General features: G+C 40.6%; 1 protein-coding gene across 1 annotated transcript in view; it reads right to left on the bottom strand.

Annotated features, from left to right (window-relative positions):
- Positions 1-18,534, bottom strand: part of TMEM132B (transmembrane protein 132B) — a 213,272-nt gene that overhangs the window by 138,412 nt on the left and 56,326 nt on the right. The window contains exon 3 of the mRNA XM_014961024.1: positions 7,359-7,499. Within this exon, the coding sequence (XP_014816510.1) occupies positions 7,359-7,499 (141 nt within the window). The remainder of the gene's footprint in view (positions 1-7,358; positions 7,500-18,534) is intronic.

Here is an 18,534-nt window from a genome sequence, read left to right as displayed (position 1 = left end):
AACAAGACATTCCTCATTTTCCAAATTTCCAAGAGAACTGTATATTTACTTCATTGGGGTTCCCTGCTGCACTGCACAACAGGTTTTTCCAACTACTAAAGGTATATTTGTTCAAAAAATATATCCTTGGGTCATAATAAAGGTAGAATACCAGCACAGCAAGGGTGGAATAAGAAGAGTCACTAAGTCATTACCTTCTTGGACTAGTGAACTGGGGCCATGAAGCAATTATCTGACTACCAGTCAGTAATCCCTCTGACCCATCTCTACTGGTGTCTTTACCAGAGCAGCAGTGAGCCTAACTAAGAAAGAGGAAGAAACAGTCATCCGGTAAAGCTGGCTGGCCAGGAGAGAATTCATGTGGTTACCAGGTTATTAGACTCCCAGCAGGAGATGGACAGGCAATCTCATTGTTCTTGGCCTTGAATGAAATTAATAAATAAATTTGTAAAAAAAAAATTTAAAAAAAAGGAGAGAGAACAAAAAAGATCCCTCTAGAAATTATACTTTTCTATTTGATCCTAGAACAACAGCTTTCTACAATAAGTTGTCCCTCCTACCACTGCTAATTTGTCTATTAATTTTTAGTCCTCTTAAGTCCTCTCTAAGCTACTGTCAGGTATCAGTACTTTTATCTTACAGAAACATTTCCAAGCAGGCTTGGGTTCTTTTATACAAAAAAGCACAAATGTAAAGAATAAAGGTTAGTTAAAATTCTTATAACTCAGGTTTTCTTTGTGACTCTATTGAGTCATTTATGTTTGAAAATGTGTGTGGATGCTTCTCACTGGAACAGTCTTTACACAAAGCAGAACAGACTCCATCACCCATAATAGAGGTCACAACCTCAGAACTGGTGCATTAAAGATAAAATCCTCTTCATCAATGGCTCAAGAGACAGTGCTGTCTTGGGGTCTGTCTAAAGGCCAGAGAACAAACTCCTGCAGGATCTGTAGGCCACGCACACTCTACAGTCAAAGCACATTTCTTTGCCCATGACACCTCTGACCCAAGGAAAGCAGCAAGTGCATAAGAATAGGAGGGAAACACTCAAGCCAGTACACCGCACCACATAGTCTATAACACCACACCTTAAGTTCCTCTATTTTCTAATTCAAAACCTTCCTTTTCAAAGTAGCTGAAGTATGGCTTCACGAAGCATGGCTTTCATGGTGGAGAGAAGCCCTAAGGTAGTCTGACTACTTCACCTACATCAGATCAGCCTTGCGGGGGATGAGAGCCATAAGCTTTCCCTTCCCCATCAACAGGGATTTTTTTTCCTCAGCTCTTCCCTATCCTTTCCTGTCAGCTTTACACATCTCCTTGTGTTTCTTTCCTCCCTCTGCTCCTCTTACTCATTCACTTCAGTACTATGTGAACTTAATGGCATCCAGCCCACTGCCTTTGCATGGGCCTAAAATAAGACAGAGGCTTACAGACTCTCTCTCTGTACCAGTTACTGCTCTTTTGTGTAAAGCACCACATGCAATTGATCTTCTGTCAGCCAACTGTTGTTGCTGATGGCTTTTTACATGCTCAATGTCCTGGGGCCAAGCAAGTTCCTTTGGCAATAAACACATCAGTAAGTGTTTCACTGCAAGTCCCAATGCCTTCCCCAGCATGGTTAACAGCACACTGCTGTCTGCTATGGCAGACTGCACCCACCCATCTTTATAGGCCCATCTTTATAGGCTTATTTATCTTACAGAAGCAACCAAACTCCTTGTAGTTTTGGCATGCCCTGTGCTGGACTCACCAGGAGCACAGACACTCCAGACACAACCAAGCTGCGTCCTTGGGAAGGCCAAGTCACTGCAGTAAATCAGCTCAAACAGTCAGGACCGCAGCAGGCTGTTAACGGAGACACTGGGAATTTCTGCACCAACACTGCCATTTCTTGATAGCATATGAGTTTGGAGGCAACACAGGACCCAAGTATGGCATTCTGGAGCAGAGTGGTGGGGAATTCCACACAAAACCACCTCCAAACAGCTGTGAAAGAGAGCTCAAACCTGGCAGAGCCAATGCCTGGTACAGCCAGGAAGCCTCATAGCACCCAGGAAGTTTCCAGGTAGAGCCTTTGCTTACTGCTCTCAGCAAAGGGGGACTGGAATATGTAATGGAGAAAATGGTATTTCCCACAATAAAGAGATAAGGGTCTCGAGTCTGTCAGAGTGAGGAGGGAGAGGACAGAACCTCAGCTCTTATTTTCAAGACATATCCCCAGCTTTAAAAACAAAACCAAATAATAAACCATGTTTGCTTAGCTGATCATGAGCTCCAATAACACATATTTAAATAAATATATACACATATCTTAACTGGCAGCCAAATTTTTGAGTGATATTTCTGTTTCAAAGGGTATTCCCAAGCACAGAAAAATAAGTTAATTATTTTAAAATAGGATCGCATACCTATAAATATATGAAATAACAGCTTTTCCTGATTTAAAGGTATACAAACACACACCCCACAATTATAATTTTAAAAGTCATTTAAATTATTTTAATTCTGTGAACACCTCTTAAAATGGTAAAGAAATCGAATGATCATTGGTAGAATCTTTTTTTTAATTCAAGTTTAAAGATAGATGATGTCAAATGCCAGGCAGGTGAGCTGGTCTGCATCAATTAAAAAAATATAAATTTCCAGGCAACTGAAAAAATACTTCTGAGGACACTTGAAAAAAAAAAAAAATCCTTCTGAAGATTTCACCCTCCCTACTTCTGCATTCTGAGTCTCCCTCATGCAAGTTTAATTTATGCAGTGATAGATATCCTGAGAGATGGAAGCTGTATTATAGACATGGAGATAAAATAATCCCTAAATGAGAAGAACCAGTTTGGTCTCAATAACACCATACTCAGCACTGCAGGTAAAATCAACCTCATTAACTTCGCTAGTTAGCATAAATATTAACTTTGCCAGTTAGCATAAATATAACCTTTCTGATTAAAGTACTAGTTTGTCAGAGAATCAGTCTCTCCCCACCTGGGTAATAATCCAATACAATGTAATGATAGTTTTCCCGAGAAAGGAAAATGATCTCTTCATATACTCCCTTCCAAAGCAGAGAGGCAACTCTCTGGCCTAAGTTCTTGTGTTCGTGCCAGCTCATCTTTCCTGAATCAAAGGCCAGGTCACATTAAGATTTTGTTCTTCAGCTTTCCAGCAAGGAGATACAGAACACCATGAAAAATGTCGTATTGTGGGGCCTTTCAAATGAGACCATGGAAACTCAGCTCCTGTTCACCAATTATCTGAAATAACCTAATCCTATAAAAAGCTAAATCATCTGGCAAAGTTCCTGAAACCCCATTCCACTGGATTTCAGCGCTGAGTTATGAGTTACCATAGCTTGCCAAAGACAGACCATGCTCTCAGGGCACCTTTTCAAGCCCTCTTGCCCTAGTCCTACTGCAGCCTAATTTGTGGCATGTTCCTCAGATGCTTCCAGAAAATTCTAAGGTGCAAAGGACAGAAGAATTGCAAGGCACAATCCATCTTTTGGCAAATACAGTGGAAGGAGCCTGCACGGTCTTTACACAAACAGGATCAGTTTTCCAGAAACAATGAAGGATTCATGTCTGGTAGACTTCCAAATTTTGGCCTTGTATTTCAAAAGCATTTTTTGCAATAATTCAACATGTAGCTCTACACAACAGATAAGATCCCAGTTCTTCACAAACACAGCTATTCTGCATGGGACAGTGAAAGCACTTGATTTTTATTTAAACCCACCAGCCCTGACTTCCTCTACTCCTCACTAGATGCACTCTGCACTCAGTGCAGAAATCCATAAAGATCCTTTCCTATGGAATGGAAGTGGTGGGTCCAGCTGCAGACATAATGAATGAGTATTTGTGCTTGAAGTAGAAACTGTGCCTTTTTGAAACAAAGCACATTGCTGCTTCAACTAGCCCTACCAAAACGAGATTCACAGAGTTCTGCCTCAAGGAGAGAATATAAGGGAGAATAAATGCAGATGACAACGATCAATCAATCTCCTTGCTCAATGAGCTACCAAAAACGTCCTTTGAGATGGCAGCAATAAGGGCAAAGCAGGGCTTCACAGATATCAGAATAGATGTGTGCATATATACATGTGTGTGTGTATTTAAAATAAATTTCTTCTTTTTATGCTCTTTGTTCAACTACATTATCAAAAAGAGGTTTTAAATACAAGCTTATGGGACTACTAAAGAGGTGAATTTATGAATGTATTCCTAACAAAACACACTCTGGAAAGCTTTAATCTATGAATTGTGACAACCTTGGACAAAATGGATTTTTAATAGAATATAATGTAAACTGCCTGAAACATTGTGATAAGGAATATTTTTAAAGTAATGCACAGACAAGGCATGATGCACTCTGCATGAAAGGAGGAAAGGTCTTAATTTAAAGCATTTTAATGAACACTCAATTTGCGTAGGGAAATGTGAGAAATGGAGATGAAAAAGTCATGATAACGATAACACTGCAGAGGGGAGAAGGAGAAAGATTAGAAAAGTAAGCAAATTTGAAAAGGCTCCAGCCGATAATGCTGGCTAAAAGGAATGCAGACTGGATTACGAACATGTCACACTCCAAAGCCACTGTTCTCCTTGCAGGCAGTGTCTGTCGGTGGCTCTTATCAGAGTTGCACACTGGGGAAGAAAGAGCAACCGAAGTGCAAAGCAGTGGAGAACAGACCTCTCTCTGAGCTAAGGGCATCAAGGAGAGTCAGAGATTTCAGCAAATGCAGCTGGGACTTGCTGGAGTTTCTCACTTTCACCAAACCTCCCAGAGCTGCACCAGCCCAGTTGGCTTGCAGGGCTGCGGGACTTTGTCCCCTCGCAAAGCCCAAGGGACATTGCAAAATCACAGCACACCCAGCGATCTCTTCCTCGAAGAAAACTAGTTGGGCTCAGGGGCTTGGTCCTGGCTTATCCGCTTCACTACTACCAGCGGAATGCAAGGCAAGTCAGCAGAACTGAAATTATTTCCAAGGGAGAAAAACCTCCCCCAAGGTAGTTACGATTCTGTTTACTAATAGCTTCTGCTCTGCAATGAAAGAGATTGATCCTGCACTCTCATTCATACATAAACTGCCTTTAATGAAGCTCCTTGAATTACTAAAAGGAGGAACAGATGGATCAGGTCTAGTGACAGTTTTGCTACATTGACCTTTATCGAAGTAAGTTCAGGTCTCTGCTTATTTAAATGAAACAGCAGAACCCCCACATAAAGACTTCACATTCTTCAAAAGAAACAAGAGGGCCACCATTATGACCAAAACCACAAATTAAAATAAAGATCAAAGTTAAATATTTACTCTAAGCACTACAATATTTACAAATCGGGAAATGATCTTTCAAGCAGTTTCTATTTGCATACTTTAATTAATCCAAAAATATTAAACTAATCTCACAAAGGAAAGGGTCAAAGTATTAATTAACTTGAGATTCGTTGCTTTTGTGCAATTTAACAGTTCAACACAAAGCAAAATTCACTTTTAATAAAAACTAAGTTACTGTGACAGGTATAATTTCATGGATTAGTGAAACCACGTACAAGGCAATAAGTTCCAGTGTTCATCCTATTTTTGTCTAACTTTAAAAATGGTTGTTTCATTTCAATAGAGAGATTCCTCTATAACACCAAATGAAGTTAAGTTTTTCTTTAACCTCAGCATTTCATTTTCAAATGGATGGCTTTCCACCTTGCTCTGAACAGAACAGAGGTCACCGTTGTTTCAGCAAAAGCCCTGACTGCAAGGTTCAGGAGAGAGCAGGCACTGCACAACCCCCCAGGATCAGCCGCCGGAGCTAATTCAGGCTGAGATTTCCCTGCTGGAGCCATCGTGTGTCATCAAGCAGCTCCAGAACAAGCACAAAGGTTCCCCTCTGAGCCAGCGTTTCTGCTGGCCAAGCTGTTCCCAAACCAAAGGGGCTTGCTGGTTCTTTAACGGCTTTTGGAGGGACTAGGAAATCTTGCCCAAAGACAAAGGATTTGGAGACAAAGCATACAGCATCAAATCCAGCTGCCAGAGCTCTGCTTTATTAGTACAAGAGCCCATGAAACCCCAGAAAAATAACGATGGAAGGTGGCTGGAAATTCCTACATCACAACCTCAGAACTGTGATTTTGACAAATGTGCTTAGGAAACAAGAGGGGACTCCCCCACACCTCCTTTTATTTGGTTTTTTTTTTTAGATGGGGAGCAATTGCATGAAGCAGCTAATGAACTGAAAGGTTTGCCTGGCGTTTCATGCCAGAAAACTCTGTAGCACTTGACTTAACCAGAGACACTGAGCAGGGAATCACCTCCCCTCACTTCACACGTTTACAATGCAAATCTCTGCGTCCCACTCAGTCACCTCCACTCTGCAGCTTTACTGGAGAGAAACAGGCACTTTTTGCCTGCTATTGATCAGGTCTGTTTTACACATCCAAGAGGACTCTCATCCTAACAGTGCCTATTTATCCCTGTTGCTAAAAAGCAAACCCATGGATAAATAGCTTTCACCTCAACACTTGTATGGCAGGTACCCAGAACTGGATGGGATTCATTTGTTCCTCAGATACAATTTCAGAAACTAAGCAGAGCAGAAACTCTCTTTGTACTCCAAACCTCTAGCACCAATATTTCTAGGTCTAAATAATTATAAACAACCCTTTTTTTTCCTTTGCAGAAGCTTCCAGAAAAACTCCTCACATAAAAATTTTGTCAGGAAATTTTGTGATTTCCTAATTCTGATACAATTTCAAGCTAAATTTATGCACAGTGTACTTTAAATGTAGAGGAACTGCATGATAATGGAGAGAAATTGCTTGTATTGTAAAAATACAGAATTCTGGCTAACAATGTAAATTTCTCATTACCTTTGATATAGCTTATGGGAGCATTACCATAACAAACACACACAGCATTGATGAGACAGTTCATAGACACTCATAAGTGTTTTGCAGCAATAAAGAATAACACTTAATAGCTATTACTTTCATAGCTTTTCAAATAAAGAAGACAGCATTGTCCTATATTACTCTCAATTATTCTTCATATTTCTCTATTTTAATCCATTTCTTTCCATTGGGTCTTTGGCCACAGGAATTCTGCTGCCTTCAAGGTGTGTGAAAAACAAACATGAGCCTGCACTAGCTAGCTGCCTCCAGTTTAATTAGAACATCCACTTCCAAAACTCAGAAGTGAAACAAAAGGAAAAAAAGGTCTCAACGGATCACCTACAGCTTTTCCAAGGAGGCTGAGAAGAAAAAATGCTGCTATTAAAAGAGCAATATGACCCATTAAAGAAGCTATTGTGTGTCTTAGCAATTTCGCAAGGGTTAACGCACAAAAGCGCTTGGGGGCTTACCTGTTCTCTGCGCTGGGGTCGTTGTGCATACAAGTGATGGTGGCCGTGGACTTCGCGCTGTCTGTCTCTTCTTGGACCCCCCACTGGTCTGCATCACTGACTCTGATGTCCATGATCTTCACACCTGGGGCTGTCCTAATTCTGTTGGGGAACAACAGGGATTACTTTAGTTACAGATCTCCTGCAAATAAATCCAGAGAGGTAAACAAGGAAGATGAAAGAGGAAATATTCCCTCTTCCATTAGTAACAGACTGATAGATTGCAACTGTAAGTCACTGTGCTTTAAAAATATAAAACAGGTCCAATCATTTTAAAGAGATGAAGTATGAGTTTCATTATGTGCAAAGCCAGTTAATTTTCAGCTTGAACAATGTGGAGAGAATAAGAATGCTTTCTGCTTCAGTGGCACCAGTTTGATACAAATGAAACAGATGTGACTAAACCTAAGTTGATTTAATTTGTTGTGTCTGTCCTGCAGTTTAAGATGGAGAATCAGAGCACTGTGATATAAAATACATCCGCCTGCTTGCAAACCTTTGGGACCAAGGTGCCTTCTAATATTAGGATGATCTGCATGGAAAAACTGTGTTTCACTGCTCAAATACCACAATGTAAAAAGGAAAGAAAAGGAATAAGTTATCCTAGATTCAGGACTGAGGGATGAAAATAATTATGGCACTGTACTGGGATCTATCAAACTGGGCAGGTCAAACTCTTCCTACTGAGAATAATATGATGCTGACATGGAAAACCTTGATTTCCTAAGCATGGCTAGAGTCTGAAAGCAGTTCAAAAGTTGGTAAATGTCACTATTCTCTGGCTTAAAAAAATTGCTAAAAAATAAGTCCACGCTCCAGTGGGGCTCAGTGTTAGGAACAGATTGCCAAGGCATAGGAATCAAACTGCTTTTAATAGCAGGGACTTCATTTGTGCAGCTTGACTCCTAAAACAAGCCTGGGATTTCGACAGGAGTGCTGCAAATATGCCTGGAGAACAATTAGGCAGAAAGCAACTGCTGTAGCGCCACGTTCACCACTACTGTGACTTAATTAATTAAAAGCAAAGCCAAGAGGGACCCCTTAGTTGTATGGTGGAATGCAACAGCACTGCTGAGACTTGAAGCGTTACTTAACAGTGAATGGTGATGGATTCGCTCTGATGCCTCGTGGCCTCGTGGTGCTTATGTTACACTATTAAGAATTTCCTTTAAGTTCTACCTGAGTTCATGGGTTTGGATCAAAGTTACTTCAAGACTCAATGGGTGGTCTTTTCCTCTGAGAATGAATTAATTAATTCTGCTTTTATGATGTCCTTATTTTTGCCTTTAAGGCTTTCCTGACTTGATGGACCAAATTCATGCCTGGCATAACCAACTTCAAAAATGTTTCCTGTAAGGAGAGGAGTTCACTTGCTATTTTTCTAATTGTCTCCTTCATGTTTCTCCACAGACATTCATATCTCCAAACAACATGCCTCAAAGCTTATGTGCCCCCTTCCTATCATCTCCTCTTCTTTTTTCAGAAGAACATTCATTTATTCTGTAGTAATTACACGGGCCCGAATCATTCCTGCAAGACACCTACATGGCTTCATTTCAGACTGACTTGTAATTTACATGAGATAGAGAATTAGGCCTTCAGCAACGGATTCAATAATTTTTTTCTTTAGACTTAGTCACCACTCTTGGAAAAAAATCATTAGGGCCTGACAAAAAAAAAAACCAAAAAAAAAAACCAACAAACAAATAAACAAAAACCCAATCACCACTTCTTAAATTTTCTCTTTCCCAGCCAAAATTATATTTTTTTAACAAATTCACCTACCCACCACCCCCTCAACTTCCCATGTTTTTTCTTGACAACGTCTCTGGAAACCTCTAACCTGATTTTCCACACGAGTCAAAGCCCTGCTTAATTAAAGACTAATTGAATGGCAGGAAATGCTGGGCAGGGAGAGGGGGGAAGGAGGGCAGGACAGCTGGATTTCACCCATGATTTCAGGATTCATCAGCCTTTTTCCATCTGTCAGAAGCTTGTTATGTCCTCCTACACAGCTTTTGCACTATGGATATCTTCACTCTGCAGCATTTACTTTTTTCTACTCTGATCCAAATCAAGCATGTTGATTTACCCCATCAAGGATGAAAAGGAACACAGCATAATTCCCTGCCACACCTGAGCAGGCTTCAACCATGCAGGAACCCTGTGCAGCTCCTTCTTCATGGAAGCTGAAGCTGCTGCTCCTCTTTACCCCCATCACTGGTCCCCACACAGCACAGGGGTAAGGATGCAAGAACCTCAAATATCCACATCTATCTAAACGTCTGGCTGTTCCAACCTCTCCAGACATGCTGTACCCCAAAACACTGGCACGCCTCTCGGGGCAACCCCTCAGCCGGGTCTACCTTCCTCAGTCAGGGAGCTTTGCTGTTTCTTCTCTTGTGCCTGAACACAGCTATGGGATGCTCTTTGCCTGTCTGGACAGCAGATGAGACTCTCCCAATGCCTGTCCTGTTGGCTCACCACTTGGCTTCCCCTTCAGGGCACTGTCCCTTAACAGGAGGTGGTCTGGTTTTTGGCAATGCTGTCTTGTTGAGGGTGCCTACAGCTTTTGCTTGCTGCATATCCACTGTCTTGCTGGGTGAGCATCAAGTGAACATCACATACCCTGCTCCCCAGCTACATTTTCCAAAAACGTCTCAGAACGCTGCATTTTAGGAAAATTTCCAGTCTAATCCCCTGCAATGCATCTGCTCCGGTGGGCTGAGGCAAGATGTCATTTTGCATTTTTGGATATCAGTAGAGCCAGAAAGGTTGAAAAAAGGAAGAAACTGAATTCAGCTTCTCACTTAGGAAAAGTCAAGAAATTCAAATTAAACCAGCCTACATATGGGAGGTTTGAGCCTACTATTCTTCAGATAAGTGATTCATATCTTTAAGTCTGCCCCCAAACTCCACAGGCACAAAAATTGTTGTAAGTGTTGGGGACTGAGGCTTTGAAAAAGAGTAAGAAATTCTTATCAGAGTTGACATTAACTTGAGAAAGGATGGTGAATGGCCAGTGTGTGAGCCCAGGAGCTGGGTTTCTTACCCTGCTCTGTGCCAGGCTTCAATTATAAGCTTGGGTGGATCATTTAATTTTGTTATCACTCCCCCACACATAAAATACTGGGAAGGGCTGCTCTTCCAACTCCAAGGGAGCTGTAAGGATAAATAGAATTGCTCGAGAAACATCTGATGTCCTTTAAATTTATCACTTGACAACAATTCTGCCATCTCTGGGCTTAAAAATGTGGAAATTATCTACTGAAGTATTTCACAGAAGCATCACCCAAGAAGTAACTGTTACCATTAAAATGGCTTAATTCCTTTTTTATAAAAGTAATTGTGAAATGAAAAGGGAAAAAATGGAAAAAAGGAACAAAACATGACAGCCATTGGAAATTTGGCGAAACTGACATTGCATTTCCATTAAATACTTGCTTTCTGAAAAGCAGAATTTTCAGACAGAAAACTGTCCTGTTAAAAAGCACGTGACCAGCTTTAAAACATTACAACTTACGTGGCATTTTGATAACAATTAGCAAAGAATACTGTGAGAATACAAGACAGGAATACTGAAGGAGCTCACCAGAAGTTAACCTGCAACAGGGCCCCCACATTACAGCCTGTATCCACAGCCTGTATCATAAATGAGGTGATCACTATTTATTCATGATACTCTCTTATTTAGGGGTGGAGGAGATTAAACAGAAATGTGACGCCCTCAAGCACTGCCTTTCATGACACTTGTGCCCATAAGATCTTAAGAAGAGGTATGGGGGGGAGAAGTACCAAAGCTATTCAGAACAGGGAATCAATGAAACAACTGTTTCATGAGTGAATTTAGCCCTCTTCTCCAGCTATAAATGCAGAATAGAGGAAACTGTTTTCAATTTAGGCTACAGAATACATTTGGTATCCCTGGCGGTGTTTTTTCCCTGAACAGAGTGTCCTCCATTTACTGCGGAATATAAAGATGGAAACATGATAGACTGAATGGAGCGGGCAAACAGAAGCACCCCCAGCCTGCCAACTTGGAACAACCAGAAACTATTTTAAAATGCAATCCCAGCCTTAAATGTATGCGACCCCGTGAATTTGGCTGCTCTAAACCTCTTCTTTCAGTTATTACAACAGAAGGAAAGGAGAAGGTACAAGTAATCACCAGGGCTGGAAAGTAACTTAAGGGCTGCAAGAGGGATTTAAACAGCCGAGCACTTAGTGGAAGTGGGGCAGGGACTTCCACTGCCTCCCAGTCAATTAACTGCAAAATCTGAAAGGTAAATGCTCGCTTGCAATACACCCCCAGCAACACTCCCGGCAGCAGTAATTGGGAAGTAAAATCTTGGCAAAAGGAATTTTAAAATAGAAACAGAAGGAAAAGATATTTAGGAAATAAAACAGGAATGTGCTCACAGCAGATGGAAAATGCTCAAAATGATGAGAAAAAAGGCTTTTTCAGAGCTATTTTAGAAATCCTCTTATCTCTCTTCTCCCTCCTCTCCCCCCCCATTATGGGGGAAAACATGATCTGAGCTAAATTCACTCTCAATGACGTACTAATAATAACGGTTATGATAACAAATTTCATTTGTAATTTGCAACCATTTCTATATTCAGCCCTTCAACATGCATGTTTAGCCCAATTAAAAATAAAATCATTATCCTTCCCCTACAGGAAATCCAAGCTGTAGGCCAGTTTATTTAACTTGCCTAAAATTATACTGTCTCTGCAGGGCCAGAATGAGGGTAGATACATCCTGATTCCCAGGCTTACACTTTGGCTAGACACCCCTACCCATCTTTAAGACCTAACCAGAGCAGAGCTGAGTAATTCTGAGCCCTCACAGAGCATTTTACATATTTGAAGAATTGCACAAACAGCAGGCAATTAGTTCTGAACAAAGTCCCTGGGGAGTTTCTAGTTAAAATACATGTGTTTTAAGATACATTACGCCAAGCACTATAAATTAAAATAATCGCTGAATTCAGACAAACATCTGGGGACTTTTAGGATGTGGGCTAGATGGGCAATGTTTCAATATAGGAAGGAATAGAAGCATCCCTGTGTAGGAGGAAGCAAGTGGTGTTTGCTGAGAGAGATAAGGAGAAGAGGGTATGTGATGCTTAGTTGCCACATCTAAGTGCATTCCATGGCATTTGTCAGGAGCTACAGTCAGGAGTTTGTTGGTGTGAGCTTATAAAACAAAAATCATTTGGGAAGCACTGGTATAGCAGATGGAGGGCTGAGGTGGGACCAGAGCTCCCCTCAAGAGAGGCACCATCCCTCTCTTTTTTGTCTTCCTGAGCTTCCTGACCAAAATTCTCTACGGGTAATCCAGAAATATGGGGAAAATGAGGTGATGCAAAGGTCATCCAGAAAGCACATGGCAGAACCAGAAATTACACCTAGAGCTGCCAAGGAATATTTTGATATCTTCACCATAAACCCACCCAGCTCTCCTGCTCCCACTGAACACTCACTAATAACAGACAGTATGTCCTGCAACACCCATGTGAGATCAGCCTGTGGGCAAATACGCTTTCTGCAGCTGTGGGCTTGAAGTATGTGTGAAATGAGAGTGCCCCACTCAGCAGAAAATCATCCTGCACGTCCTCACCTTGTATAGAAGTCAGATTTACAGCAACTCAGGGGATCAGGTTCTAAATCTTCATAAGCTAAGCAACTGTTTATTTTCTAAAGTATTTTTCCAAGAACTTCACTCCTTTGTTCTTTTATATTTTAAAAGACTTGTTACGGATTTATGTTCAAACTACTTCCCCATCAAATTGTCTTTAAAATAGCAACACTAGGCCAGCTGTGTTTGTTTCCGTGATTCCATATTAGTGTCACTGTAAGTAAAGCTATCTTTCTAAGTATGCGAAATACACATCAAAATACACAAAGATCCTGCAAAGATCCAAGCCGTCTCCAAAAGGTCACGAGTGTAGAGGCACAAATATTATGCTGCTTTATGATAAAGTAAAACAAGCAGCCTGCAAGGCCCTGTGGAGAGGTAGATGGTAGTCAGATGGCAAGGTGAACAGAGAGCAACTCAACGCATCAAACAAAAGGAAACCTCCAGAAAAAGGTTTTAAGAAGTGGTACTAGGGGGTAACAAACTCCACGTGGCCCTGGTAGTGCCAGCGGCGCTAGGTGTTTCCAGTGAAATAAGGTGGGAACTCGCGGTGGGACCAAAAAAAAAAAAAAAGCACCATGTTTGCCCTTGGGGATAAAGACACCTTAATGCTTAGAGATAGAAGCAGCAACTTCCAAAGTCAACTGGAGTTTTACTTAAGATTTGACCTCCTCATGTCATCCATGCTAAAAACTGCTCCAGTGACCGCCCTTTCATTGCAAGTCCAATGCATAATTGGTCCAAATTTGTTTTCAAAACCAGACATGGATCTGCTGTGCTCTGCCTGGCCTCTTTTCCCCCGAAAATGCCTCCGCACTGCAGGGCCAAAGGCCTCTCAGCTGCCACTTACCCTGTGGAAAAGCCCTTTCTGCATCTTGTGACCTCAGCACTCTCTCACCTTTACACCGTATCAGGAAATTTGCCTTTCCCTCCCTCTGGTATACCTCAATTTCTCTCTGCATCTGTTATTTTTATATAACCTTTTGTAGCTGTCTTATTTAACCCTGTCAAGCATTTGGGGATGCAGTTTCTATCAAAGCAGTTATTACAGTCGTTTATCAGAATATCTCTATCCAACGTGCTCAAGGAAGAAAGTCAATGCCAAAGCACAGGGTAGGACAAAGCAGACAAAAGAGATGCAGTGACCAATGCAAGGCAGGAACAAAGTTGCTCAAAGGATGTGGCAGCTGACGTGAAAAAAGCTCAACAACTCAGAGAACAGAAAACCATTTGAAATCGTGGAGGGGATCAATGTTAACAATTTAGAATGATACAATTACCACTCTTCTACCCCAAAAGGTGAAGCTATCAACCTATTTTTTTTCAGCCCACCAAATGTTTCAAAATATACTAAGCATCAAGCTGACTAGCATATTGGATTTTGAATAATGAAAAGAGTAAACAGGATTTTAATTTGGATTCTGACAGTAAAGTGCTTTCCATGTGATAAATTAACTATTAGGGAAGACAAATTAACACAACCTACCCTTGAGTATGATGGCTTATGATTTTGAGGAAGCTTTTACAGAAGCATGATGAAAATAAGGCAGGATGAAAAATACGAGATGATGATGGAGGGAGTATCTTATCAAAATCCTCCCTTTTCCTTTTCGTCAAACTGTACATATAACCTCTAAAAGACTGCAGCAGATTTTCTCAAGAGCCACCCATTTTTCCTAAGAATGTCTAAACATTTTAGGAGAGACCCTCAGCTAGTCTAAACCACAAGAGATTTATGAATTTTATAGCAATTGTTTAATATTGAAAATTTAAATTTCACATCAGTGAAGCAAGGTCAGAAAAAAAGGAGTCACAGCTTATGATTTTTTTGGAATGGGAAGGTGTCTCAGAAACATTTTCTAGATATAAGACTATGCTCATAAAATCATCAAAGAATATGAGAACGTCTTAAAGCTGTCTAACATCATGTTATATTTCCCATATCTAATGGAAAATTCCCAAATTTTTGCCAATTTTTTTAAAGGAAAGAAGACATTTTAAGATTTCATCTTCATATTTCAGCAGAAACTCTATTTTTCAATCTGCTCCCTCTCTCACTCAGGTAAGCCAATAGAGATTTAAAAACCAGCAGAAAGACATTGTAATTGACTTGAAATTAAAGCTATTAATTTTTATTCTTATTTATTCCTGTCATAAACCAGACCTGTTTATATGGATTTCTAACACTGCTATGGAAACCTGAGAGGTTCTGCAGTCTTTATGTAATATGAGATGAAAACACCATCTCCCACAGTGAACACTGTTTTCCTTGAAATATGTCAACAATGGAATTTTGTCCCTCTAGGAGAAAAAGGGTTTCCATGCACTGGGGCAGGAGACATTGGGTCCAATTCTATTGACTCAAGGTAGTTTATTAACCATTTAACTGTCTGGGAAACTTCAGAAGGGGAATAAGGATGTTTACCTTTGCTTGGAAATTCATCCAAGGGGAAGAAAAATACTATTTCTATGGCGACACTGTGCATTTGTATGCTTAAATATTGTGAGATATTGTATTTCAATATATTTTGGTAATTTCCCTGTAGGTACTTAAAACTGTGGATGAAAGAGCTCTGTAGTAATTGGCATTTTCTTAATAAAACTAAAAGCCAAGATTTGAGTTCACCTGAAAACATTGTTGTGCCTTTGACATAAAAATTACTTTAATCATAGAGTAAGCAAATGTGGCTCTAGATTGTGCTGAAAGCTCTTAAATTCCAGCAAACTCTTCATACCAGGAGAACAGGTCTGATGTTTAGGTTGCTAACTGTGGCATCCCACTAGCATGGCCCCAGCGGTTCCCACTATACCAGTGTGGGCAAGCAGATCAGGGTCCTCCATCCTTTGGCTGCCTGGAGGGTGGGAACCACTGCCCATGATTTGCCAATAAATACACAATTCCTAACTCTTGCTTGACACGTTATAATTTCAAATTATCCAATACACATGAACTAACCATTATTACTATTGACCAAAAGGAGACAGCAGGTCTTTTTACAAGTCTAAATGATCCTTGTGCTACCAAACAACTTGTAACATCCCTTTCTCATTAGGATGCACCACCAGCTCACACCGCAGCCTCCCCTGAAAGAGGAGAGATATTTTCCTTTCTTCCACTGTCTCCATTCAGTTAACTGAGTGATGATGTGTTGATCATTATTCAAAGAGCTCAAAAGCGCCTGCTGTCATGTGCCCTTAGACATCTCCACGAATTGAAGTATGTGCCCTCTTCTCTCCAACACAACAGTCTGTGGTGTATCTTCTCTGTAGAGAGAAGAGGTAAAATGCTGGAGTGGTTTTCTGTAACACATGTCTACAGAAGAAAAATCAAAGCCCGCTCAGTCTCTTCAACCTTTCTCTGAAAGATCTAAAACACTCAGACTATGTCCTTTACCTTGAGACCAATGCAATGTTATAATAGATGAAACTCTTCCTTAAAGTACAGGAGAAAATGCATTACCAAGTCTTAAGGTGTCCAAAGTATTTGAACTTGAAATTCTTGCAATCATGCAGAAACACAGCTTTGAAAACTATAATGAAAAAATCAAAGTAAGTCAGAGGTTTCCTCCTGCAAAGACAAAGATACTTACAGGTTTCCTTTTATCGAAAGGCTCCTTTCAGAAATCAGTACTGCAAAAATGTTTGCAGCCTGAATAGAGTTCAGGCCTCCTGGGAGACAAAGAATTTTTATAAAGGGGTATTTTTCTACCTCTACAAGTGAATAAAAGCCCTGAAGGTCATGGTTTCTGGAAGCACCTAAACAACAACAAAGTAAAAACTTTCCATTCCTCTTCCTGCAAAACTAGATAATGAGCTCCATAGCATTATCTTGGTCAACACTGGATGGGGGTTTACAGCATTTAAAATACTCCATCAATGTGGCAAAGTTTGCTCACCACTTTGGAGAGTTACACACTTCTTGTTAAGGAAGAAGTTTATTAAATACAATACAAACTAATATAATCAATTATCTTTTACCAGACATCAATGCATGTGACTTAGATCAGAAAAACTTTCCTGGATTGCTACAGTCAACTCTGAAGCCTGTTATATTCGTCAGTTTGTGGTACAATCCTTCAAGCTCCGGGCAGGCTGTCACTGCAAATCCCCTGACTGGCTAGATGCCCAGAGGAGGCCAGTGGTAGCCAGTCTGTGGCTAGTCTTGAGATAATACGTGCAGTCTAGCCCAAGAAAGTACATAAGAGAGGCAGTACGCATGCATTGAATGGGGTCTAGCCCTGACCTTCACACTGCTAATACACCTCTTTCAACAGTTTAAGAAGTACAAGGGAGACGACCAGCAGTGAGGTTGATGGGACAACAATATATTGGTGTGTCTCCTCCTCTTAGGGGATGAGGCTAAAAGCAAGAGGCAACTCAGTAATTGTCATTTTTACCTAAAAGATCACTTAAGACTGCACTAGTAAAAAAGTAAACAAACAAACAAAAAAAAGAACACTAAAAAGAACAGATTTTTGAAACGTGTATACAGGTCTAATTTTTACTGAAACCCGACCCAACCCTCAGCATATCCAACAATTGCTTAACAGCGTGAAGTGGTCTTTAAGGGATCTACCATACATTTTTCCATGCTTGCTTAATATTCTTCATAAAAAAGCAGCACAGGAAGGGTTGTTATTAGGAGCTCCACTTAGGCTGTGGCAAGGAGACATTGACCTGAGCACAAGTTAGATGGAAGAGGGAAGAAAGCACAGCAATGAAAATCCTTCCAGAATTAAAAAGGCCACAAGAACTTTGCCTGAACTAGTAGTTGTTGTTTTTATTGGATTATTTTATGGGGTTTTATGTTGTTTAATCGAAGAAAGAAAATGGATGCCATAAAATATGCAGAGCTAACTGGGGCTGCAGAGTACATTGCTGAATATTGCTAGTAATGCCATTTCCCCTTCACTGTCAAAAAATAAAAATATCATTCTTTATATCCCTGTCACATGGAACAGCGGTCCTCTCGCGCTTGCCAATCAATCATCCTGGAGTGCACCTTTACCTTGAGTAGTATGTGCTAGGACGGTGAATAAGGAAAGCTCAGGAAATAATCTCCCTTTCCACAAGATAGAATTCAATTTCCAGTATAGCTCAGACCAGTACTTTTCTTGAAAAGGTGGCACCATATATTACAGCAAAAAGGCATTTTTCTGCTGGTATTGAAAACTTTAGTGAGCATTATGATTATGTGGTTTGTACTCCAGGCACCAATGACCACCAAGCAGGCTAATAATGTGCGAATTCTGATGAGAACCAGCCCTCCAGCTGGGATAAAACATCAAAGACTTTCCCTCCCCTGTTTTTCTTCCATTCTCCATTCTGCTTTCTTTACCATAAGATTTTTTTTCTAGCTGCAGACAACAATTTTCCAAGATTCTCCTAGAAAGTAAGCACTTCACAGTGAAATTACCCCACTCTGGTGCTCAGGTAGCCCTAGTTAGCCCTTTGGCCACTGTCCCAACTGGCTTTTATCTTTGACAGCCTCAGTT

Source organism: Calidris pugnax, unplaced genomic scaffold, assembly GCF_001431845.1.
Source record: "Calidris pugnax isolate Ruff unplaced genomic scaffold, ASM143184v1 scaffold32, whole genome shotgun sequence".
Taxonomy (NCBI): domain Eukaryota; kingdom Metazoa; phylum Chordata; class Aves; order Charadriiformes; family Scolopacidae; genus Calidris; species Calidris pugnax.
This window is presented reverse-complemented; position numbering and strand designations above follow the sequence as displayed.